The sequence below is a fragment of the Nansenia antarctica genome (genome assembly GCF_963989245.1).
Source record: "Nansenia antarctica genome assembly, chromosome: 11".
NCBI classification, from domain to species: domain Eukaryota; kingdom Metazoa; phylum Chordata; class Actinopteri; order Argentiniformes; family Microstomatidae; genus Nansenia; species Nansenia antarctica.
Window position 1 is genome coordinate 21,736,576 of NC_137681.1, and position 10,404 is coordinate 21,746,979.

The 10,404-nt window shown below is 47.4% G+C and overlaps 1 protein-coding gene across 1 annotated transcript in view; it reads right to left on the reverse strand.

Moving 5' to 3' along the window:
- Nucleotides 1-10,404, reverse strand: part of aatkb (apoptosis-associated tyrosine kinase b) — a gene marked incomplete at both ends in the record, with an annotated part of 46,819 nt that overhangs the window by 5,804 nt on the left and 30,611 nt on the right. The window contains 7 exons of the mRNA XM_080542477.1: nt 413-562; nt 1,756-1,877; nt 2,291-2,375; nt 3,621-3,754; nt 4,520-4,607; nt 5,166-5,284; nt 6,431-6,510. Of these exons, the coding sequence (XP_080398603.1) occupies nt 413-562; nt 1,756-1,877; nt 2,291-2,375; nt 3,621-3,754; nt 4,520-4,607; nt 5,166-5,284; nt 6,431-6,510 (778 nt within the window). The remainder of the gene's footprint in view (nt 1-412; nt 563-1,755; nt 1,878-2,290; nt 2,376-3,620; nt 3,755-4,519; nt 4,608-5,165; nt 5,285-6,430; nt 6,511-10,404) is intronic.

The window sequence follows — 10,404 nt, forward strand, 5'->3', positions numbered from 1 at the left end:
ACCATGTGAACAACCGCAGGACAACCCCAGACCTCAGAAATAGGTTGGTGATAATGAAAAACAGCAGGGTTCAGGAAATGAAACCCATCAGCATTTGCATTTTTATTGCAAGAATCCATAACAGAAAAATTATCTCCTCCTCCCTTGGAGAGGTGAGTTTTAATTCATGAGTTTATGATCATTGGCTTCTTCATGCGCCACCCGAACATATACAGGTATGTGTTTGTCTCAACCAGCCATTAGCATGGAGGATGTTGATGAGACAAGGGCCCTGGATTACTCATTATGATGAAGATGGTGTGTGTGTGTGTGTGTGTGTGTGTGTGTGTGTGTGTGTGTGTGTGTGTGTGTGTGTGTGTGTGTGTGCGTGTGTGCGTGTGTGTGCGTGTGTGTGTGTGTGTGTGTGACTCACCAGCGCTCTGCCAGGGGTATTTGGAGCAGGGGCTTGGGCAGTCTGAGCTGCTGTTCCCTCACAGCGTAGGTGAGGACCTGTCGGTCTGAGTAGTGTCTATAAGGCTGGTTCCCCAACTCAAACAGCTCCCAGATAGTCACTCCCAAGGACCTGCAAAACACAAATACACCTTCTCAAATACACTATCTCAAATACACCGCTAAAATACACCCCTATAATACACCACTAAAACACACCATCTCAATTACACCATCTCAAATACACCATCACACCATCTCAAATACACCCAAAAATAAACATTTCAAGACAGACCTGGTCCAAGACAGACTGCAGCCAAAACCAATGTAGCTTGTAAATGCTACGACCATGCGACTGTATCTGTCATATCATTAGTTTAGCTTAGCGAACGCAATGCTATTACTGTGAGAATGAACGATTTAATCTGATTATAACCAGAAGAAGTCATTACATAGCCTAGCTTCAGAGCAGTCCTGCCTTAGTATCTCTCCGTCCCCTCTGTGTTTCAACGAATGCCACTATACACTGGGTATATTTGTGTTGTGAGTATGTCTTTATAATGGATTTTAAGCTGAGCTTTATGACTAACATTATTCTACCATTATGACTGCCAATGGCCTCTGGCTCTAGCATAGATGATTGTATATTCTATGACTGATGATTGACTTAATTAGACAATTGTATTTGTTGTAAGTCGCTTTGGACAAAGGCGTCTACAAAATGCAAAAGAAATGTAAATGTAAATGCTTTAAAAGTAGGCCTATAGTTCATATAATTTCAAACACTGAGATCTGCTGTCTGTGTTTGGCAGGGTATGGCAGAGGGTTACCGTGCGGCTCTTTTAGCCTTAAGTAGCCTCAGTCTTAGTCTTATTTTTAGCATCAGTCTTAGCCTTAGTCTTAGCCTTAATCTTAGCCTTAGCATTAGTCGTAGCCTTAGTCTTAATAATAATAATAATAATAATAATAATAATAATAATAATAACTTTATTTGTATAGCGCTTTTCCTGCAAACGTTGCAGCTCAAAGTGCTTTAATCATTATATAATCTTAATTTAATTATTTTGTAACTTAAATGCAATATTAAAAGGATGGCTTTTTATAATCTTAATTTAATTATTTAGTCATTTAATGGCAATATTAAAAAGATGGGTTTTTAGTCTTGACTTGAACATATTTGCTGAGGTTGCATCCCTAATGTAAACTGGCAGTGCATTCCACAATTTGGGTGCATAAAATGAGAATGCAGCCTCACCAAATCTCTTCTTTTGTACAATAATTGTACAATTAATCTTAGCATTAGCGTTAGCTTTAGACTTAGCCTACCAGATGTTGCTCTGTTTGGACTGGTCCACCACCAGCAGGTTTCCATGTACTTCGTCTATTAGCTCGGGGGCGATCCAACGCAGTGGCACGTACATCTGGTCTGAGGTGACAAAGTAGTCATCCTGCACAGAGAGAGGGATCAGGGCTTAGCATAGAACAGTCGTATCAACAAGCTAAAAACACATGCAGGAGAACACCAATTGTTATACAGTAAGGCCAGTAAACATTTCAACATCCGCTACGTCAACGTTGATATAGATTAATGTTTTATTGTTTTAAATATATTATTTAAACTATACTGTGAGATGTTTTATCATTCTGTATCATACCTCATGTACATGATCTGTGTGTGTGTGTGTGTGTGTGTGTGTGTGTGTGTGTGTGTGTGTGTGTGTGTGTGTGTGTGTGTGTGTGTGTGTGTGTGTGTGTGTGTGTGTGTGTGTGTGTGGTGTGTGTGTGTGTGTGTGTGTGTGTGTGTGTGTGTGTGTGTGTGTGTGTGTGAAGTGTGTGTGAGTGTGTGTGTAGTAGTACCTACTTTGTACTTGTTGTGGGAGAGTCCGTAGTCTCCTATCTTCACAGTGACATCAGTGGTCAGCAGACAGTTTCTCAAGGCCAGGTCACTGGAGGGCACAGAACAAGGGGACACAGAAACAGCTTTTCATTTAATTATTCATACAGTGAATTATTCATACTGTATTCATCTTAGGGATGCTATCACTGACATCCCATACGATGCATAATTAACAACAACATCGTCCTAAATTTGCATTTTTTCCCTCACAACAGTTTTTCAATACTTCTCAAGTGTTTCAGATTTGATAATAAAATCTCAAACAAGGAGGCACTGTAGCGTCGTAGAGAATGGAGGAAAATGGGATATGTAGTTCTGGAGAGATGGCGTCGCCCCCGGCAACAAAATCACTGATGCTGGAGTCTGTGAGGGACACTCAGGCAGCATCAGGATATTGTTACAGGGAGTGACCAACAGGAAACAGGAAGTTCCAATCCAACCAATCAAACAAAGCTGCAGGACACTGGGTAATGGGTATCCTCTTCCACCACAGGGACATGGCCACCATTCCAAATTGTCTGAGAGTAACAGTTGCCCTCCACAAGTATCAGAAAGAGAAAGCATTTTGTCTTCTTTTAGATCTACAGTCCCAACAGTTTGGATTTTAAATCAAACAATTACTACGAGGTCAAAGTAGAGATTCAGCTTTAATTCAATGTTGTTGTTTTTTTCTGATTGGGTCCATTTAGGGACCGTTTAGAAACAGCACAACATATTTCCTCTATTTCAGGGCACCACTTATCAAGCCCAGGCTTCTCCCCAGGGTTTTTAAACAGCGTGTCGCTGGATTGCATCATCAAAACCCGACAAAAAAAAGGGACATCATAAGACTTTAGTCTTTCGCTTTTGTTTTTAACAACAATAAGCTAAACAAACAAGCTACTTCAGATGTTTACATAATGAACGCCGCCAAGTTCCCTGTCACAGTATGGCGCAGCGCCACTCTCCCTGCCACCAGATGGCAGCAGCAGAGACAGAGAGACTCACCCAGGGCCGGCCGCTGACATAAACACTCTAAGCGGCTGTTTCGTGCCACAACCACTAGAGGGGGCCACACTTGCGCCGTCGATTTAGCACAAGCTACCACCCGAAACCACATAAAACTCCCCGAGAGTAACAGGGCCCTCCATATGTACGCCCCCCCCATTGACGAAACACCTGTCAATCAAATACTCCGCTAACCCCCCGCCCCCCACATCGACGAAACGTGGCAGGATGGGGGGGGGGGGGGGGGGGGCATATTTCCAAATCTTGTTTAGGGCCTCTAAAGACCGAGGGCCGGGCCTGGACTCACCTGTGGATGAAGTTGTGTGTGTGGAGGTGCAGCAGCCCCGAGGCGATCTCGCAGGCCATCCTCTGCAGGACGAGGGGTTCAGGGGTCAGCGTGTCTGCAGCCCGGCAGCTGCGCAGGTAACCTTTCACATCCCCCTGTCATGGCCCCCGCAGGGAGGAAAGGAGAGAGGGATGAAGGAGACAGAGTTTTGTAGTGTTCTCTCCAATAACCTCACACTCATAAATAAATACATATACACACACACACACACACACACACTAATGCTACGGCACATGTTACGTCAACGAGTGTGAATGTCCTATACTGTGGCACTATTCTCAGTGTGTTTGTGTTACGACCACCTCTGGCCACTGGGGGGCAGTGTCATCCATTGAAGGAAACACATTGACCCTGGTACAGAGCCTGTGATGATGGCAGAGCCTGACTGCAGAGGCTCTAGACACAGATACCAGGAGAGGGAGAGACTGCAGTGGTAGTGTACTGTAGTGTACTCACCTATCAAAGGCTCAATGTGCAAACAGCCTAAGTACGGTAACATTTTCCTACATTTTACAGGACAGCCAAAACAAAACATAGATTATTTTAGCGTATTGTCTTAGTTTCTACCCTCTGTTTGTATGTGTTGTTTTGTTATGTAGATGTGATGTCGTTGTCATGGTGTCTATGGAATGTGTTCTAGCTAATGCAATCCTGTACTCACACACACACACACACACACACACACACACACACACACACACACACACACACACACACACATTGTCATTTCTGACTTTGGTTATGATGAATGTGTTTCTGATGGTGGTTGTTGAGGCTCTCATCCGTGGGCAAGCTAATTCCCTGTGCTAAGTCCCTGTGCTAAGCTAATTCCCTTCAGAGGCAATACCACGTTTCCTCACCAGGGGGCAGAACTCCATGACCAGCAGGTAGGGGGTGACCTCGGTGCACTGGGCCAAGCACTGCACAAGGGCAGGGTGCTGGAGGGCGCTGGGGACAGGTCACAGGGGTCACAGGTCACAGGGCAGAGGATAAAAGAGGGCACACAGACAGAGTTAGCGTTAGCACAAAGCTAGCACAGCTTATCTACTCAGGAGGATTCTCCTCCTCTGCTTTGAATGGGTGTATCAGATTCATGATGAGTCATAAGGGTCCTTTGACAAGTGAATTCTAGGGAAGAATTTGTAAAAGAAAAAAGATACGAGGGAGAGAGAGAGAGCGAGAGAGACAGAGAGAGAGAGAGGGAGAAGGCGAGAGAGGGGAAGAGGGAGAGGGAGAAGGACAGAGAGGGAGAGGGAGAGGGAGAGAGAGAGGGAGAGGGAGAAGGAGAGAGAGGGAAAGAGGGAGAGAGAGGGGAAAATGGAGAGAGAGAGAGACAGAGAGACAGAGAGAGAGAGAGGGAGAAGGAGAGAGAGGGGAAGAGGGAGAGGGAGAGGGAGAGAGAGAGAGGGAGATAGATAGAGGGAGATAGATAGAGAGAGAGAGAGAGAGAGAGAGAGAGAGAGAGAGAGAGAGAGAGAGAGAGAGAGAGAGAGAGGTGGTGTGTACCGGTAGGGTTGGGCCTCCTCTAGGAAGTGCATCTGGTCCTGGACGCTGGCGCTGGCCTTCAGCTCCTTCACCACCACCTGCCTGGCACTGAGGCCCGCGTTCACCTCCCCCAGCACCACCTGGAACACACACACACACACACACACACACACACACGGTCATGGACACGCACACACACACACACACACACACACACACACACACACACACACACGGTCATGGACACACACATACACACACACACACACACACACACGGTCATGGACACACACACACACACACACACACACACAGACAAAGGATGCGATTGAGAGACACAGACATATGCAAATATGTATAGATGGTTATGAAGGACACTCCCACACACACACACACACACACACACACATTCAGGGGTAAACGGAGGACAGATGCAAGGAGGGAACAGAGATATCCACAGAGACAAAGAGGCATACACAGACATGCAGACGCACAGAGACACCAGGGGAGACACCCACACACACACGGAGGCACGCATGCAGCCACAGACACACACACACACACACACACACACACACACACACAGATGGACATACCGAGTCAAGAGACACAAGAGTGGGGAAAGTGTGTGTGTGTGTGTATGAGAGTGAGAGAGGGAAGGAACAGACAAAGAAACAGGGAGAGAGAGAGAACGAGAATGACAAGCATCAGTTAACTACTAGAAGCACAACATCCTAGGAGGTTTGCAGAAGACCACTACAGTTATGGCATATCGAGGGTATATACTAACTATAATGATTTCTCTCAGGGGCTTTCCAGAGAGTTCTACCGCTCAGGAGAAGTGACATCAAAGGCAGCAGGCCCAGTCTGTCTTTACAGACCAACATTTCAGATAATGCGGCTTGGCGGCCATTTTAAGTCATCAGTTCTAAACACGCCTGAGGTGAAAGGTCAAAGCAGCAGGCAGACAAGCCTGCTGACGCTAACAGAACATGATGACGGCCTGTCGCCTCCAGCAACTATGGAAAAACAACCAAAACACATCTGAAAAGTGACCGAAAAACTACCTAAAAACTACCTAAAAACAACCTAAAAACAACCTAAAACAACCTAAAACAACTTAAAACAACCCCCCCAAAAATTGAAAAACGACAGAAATATTTTTTTTATAATAATAATAATAACATAAAAACAACAACAAAAACAAGCAAAAAACAACTGAAAAACAACCAAATGGAAGACCAAGTGTGAGGCGGCAGGTAGGACGTAGGGGGGCCTGGTCTTACCTTGCCAAACCAGCCATGACCGATCTCCTTCAGGTACAGCAGGCTGTGACGGCCCACGTCTGTGGACTTCAGGAGCTGAACTGGACAGAGAGAAGGAGAGAGAGAGAGAGAGAGAGGGAGAGGGGGGGGAGAGAGAGAGGAGAGGGGAGAGAGAGAGAGACAAAGAGAAAGTGTTGCTGTTAGTCTCACAATAATCATTCAGTATTCTCTTTCGGTAATGCTGGGCTTCCAGTGGAGGCTGGCGGAGGTAGAAATCGGAGGACGGGCTCATTGTAATGCATGGAATGAGAAATGCCATCTAATCCATGCATTACAGTGAACACATCCTCTGATTTCCACCTCTACTGACACGCACACGCACGCACACACACACACACACACACACACACACACACACACACACACACACACACACACACACACACACACCGGCCAGTACTCCGTCTAGAAAGAAAGCCATCTTCTGCCCGTGGTCATCATGGTCATCATGGTCATCATGGTCATCCTTGTGAAGACCCAAGCCTCCTTAGACTGAGATCCAATGTCCTCAGAGAGAAGGGATTCAGGTATGGCCATCACTATGGCCCAAAGTCCACAAACAAGCTTAGGCTACAGTCCCATTGAGACAAAAGCAGACGCTTAGCATCACTGTCTGCCTGCCTGCCAGTCTGCCTGCCTGCCTGTCTGCCTGTCTGCCTGTCTGCCTGTCCTCCAGTCCCAGTGCTATATCTGTCAGAGCACAGTGATGACCTGCGTCTTTCCTCTCTACTGAACACACCAGCCACCAGCCTCCTCACAGCCCTCAGCTCAGCCACACGAGACGGGAGAGACAGCAACATTACTCTGTCCTTCCCTCTCTCTCTCTCTCTCTCTCTCGTTCCTTCGTTCTCTCCCCCTCCACCACCACCACCACCACCACCCAACGATGACACTCACATTCTAGGGGCAGAGGCACACAGACAGACCTTTGTCACCCCCCTCCCCACCCACACCCTCCTGCCGTTGCACACCCAGACCTCTACACAGTCCCCCTCCCTGTGCGATGCGGCGGCCATTTTGGACGCCCCTGTCATGTCCCAGAGGCCAGTCATTCCTCTGAGACGCTCACGCAGACCCGGGCCTGGAGGGAGAATCAGAGCTATTGTCTGGCTGGTGGGCCTGTGTGGTACCAGCAGGGACCGGCTGACACACTGGGCCTATTCTCTGGAGCAGCTCCATCACACAACAGTGATAGACTGTAGTGGGGGGAAAAATCAATGAAAAGAAAAAAAACGACTGGTTGTTGCTCCATCTTGGATTCTTCTCGCACTGCAAAACGTAAATCTAAGTAAGATGCAATATCTTAAATACGCTTGTTTTTTAGTTTTTTTATCCGATGTATTTAGCACCGATTTTTCATCACTATTAGTTTTAAGATATATGAACTTGCTTTCAGAAAATCTTGGCAAGTGAAATTTTCCTGTTCTGTTGGCAGATAATTTTGCTTATTTTAAGTGTTTCCCCCATTTTATTGCTGTTTTTCTTGTTTTTGAGAGCTGAGTAGGAGAACGGTGAAGGACAACGGTGGAGAAGCCGCCCCCAGCCTAAATACCGTAAACTCACCTTCTTCATCTTCACCGTCGATAGTAACTCAATTCATTTCTGACTGCTCTGTCTGGTCTTCCTAAGCTGTCTGTGTACGTGCCTGTGTGTGTGTGCGTGCATCTGTGTGTGTGTGTATGTGCCTGTGTGTGTGTGCGTGCATCTGTGTGTGTGTATGTGCCTGTGTGTGCCTGTGTGTGTGTGTGTGTGTGTGTTTAAAGAGGGGGCTGGACAAAGTGGCTGCCAGACGGGTCTTCAGTAAGACTCAGAGGAAGAGGAGAGGAGGAGAGGGAGGAGAGGGAGGAGAGGGTAAATCACTCCACCTCTTCCAGAATCATTATAGTCTTTGGTATGACTCGGCCAGGGATGGAACTCACGACCTCCCAGTCTCAGGGCAGACACTCTAAGCACAAGGCCACTGAGCTGGTTAGCACACATAGACACAGAGACAACAACAGTCAGCTGATCAAGACATGATTACATGTGAATAGCAGCCAGCCTCTGAAGAAGAGACGCCCAGATGAACAAACACAGTTTTCCTCCTATGTCCTCCTGTGTGTGTGCGTGTGTGTGTGTGTGTGTGTGTGTGTGTGTAGGCTACAGTATGTGTGTGTGTGTGTGTGTGTGTGTGTGTGTGTAGGCTACAGTATGTGTGTGTGTGTGTGTAGGCTACAGTATGTGTGTCTCTGTGTGTGTGTATGTAGACTACAGTATGTGTGTCTGTGTGTAGACTACAGTATGTGTGTGTGTGTGTGTGTGTGTGTGTGTAGGCTACAGTATGTGTGTCTGTGTGTGTGTAGGCTACAGTATGTGTGTCTCTGTGTGTGTGTATGTAGACTACAGTATGTGTGTCTGTGTGTAGACTACAGTATGTGTGTCTGTGTGTGCGTGTGTGTGTGTGTGTGTGTGTGTGTGTGTGTGTGTAGGCTACAGTATGTGTGTGTGTGTAGGCTACAGTATGTGTGTCTCTGTGTGTGTGTATGTAGACTACAGTGTGTGTGTCTGTGTGTGCGTGTGTGTGTGTGTGTGTGTGTGTGTGTGTGTGTGTGTGTAGGCTACAGTATGTGTGTCTGTAGGCTACAGTATTGTGTGTGTAGGCTACAGTATGTGTGTGCATGTAAAGGCCAGTGATGTTGTCTCGATACTGAAAGTGGGCAGTCAAAGTGTAATGATCTGGATAATGGATGAGACAAACAATTTGGTGTGTGTGTGTGTTTGGTGGGATTATGAAAATGTATTATGTTACTGCTCTCAGTATTTCTCTGGCAAACAAGTTGATCCAGAAAAATGGTACTGCATGTGTGTGTGTGTGTGTGTGTGAGTGATCACTATGTGTTTATGTGTGCGTGTGTGGTCACTGTGTGTGTGGTTGTGTGTGTGTGCGATCACTGCGTGCGTGTGTGTGTGTGTGTGTGTGTGTGTGCGTGCTTGTGGTTGTGTGTGTGTGCGATCACTGTGTGGGTGTAACATATACCCTAATGTCCAGCACAGCTGCATCAGGGTGGGTCTGGGGGACCTGGCCGTGGAGGGAGCCAAGATTTGACAGTATGAGAGAGTTCATGTGCGCCCCACCCCTCCCTCTCCCTCTCCCTCTCTCTCTCTCTCTCTTTCTCTTTCTCTTTCTCTCTCTCCCTCTCTCTCTCTCTCTCTCTCCCCTACCTCCTAACAGCAGAGCTACACAAGAGGAAGCAGGGGGGAGGGGGGTGATGGAGGGATGAAGGGGGGGGAGGGGGGTCGATGGAGGGTTGGAGGGGGGGGGGGGGCGTTGACACTGACTGGAAACAGGCTTTAGTTACTGGTCCAATCGCTGCCTCTGCTCTCATCCTGGCAATTAGAGAACTAGCCCTAACCAAATCAAACCAACAAGTGAGTCATCAGAGAGAGAGGTGGGGGAGGTGGGGAGGACCCACATAGGCGTTACAAATCCAGCAGGTTTAGCTCACAATACACAAAGTCCTTCAGGTTATTGTCCACTCTCTAACCATTAGGAATCGCTATTAAACCATTATAAAGCCATATGGAGCCCAAAGCACTTAAACATCCGCCTCCATCAGGCCTCCCGACAGAGAGCGTAGCGGACAGCACCAGTCAAGCGGACCGGCCCGTGGGCCAACTGTGTGGTTCGGACCATTAGTCCTGATGTCAGAAGTTTATCAGGGCCAGATCTGCATGCATTCACACACAACAACGCTGGCCATTGTCACAGATGGCCTGGGAGAGAGAGAGGGGGGGGAAGGAGAGAGCAAGGGAGGGAGGGAGAGAGGGGGAGTGAAAGAGGGATATTCTCATCTGGGTCTTGGCTGTCTCGCATGCCTCACATACCGAGGAGGACTTGTGTAGGCCGGCTGAGCTGGAGTTATGCAACAGAGAGAGGGAAGGAGGGAGGGAGGGAG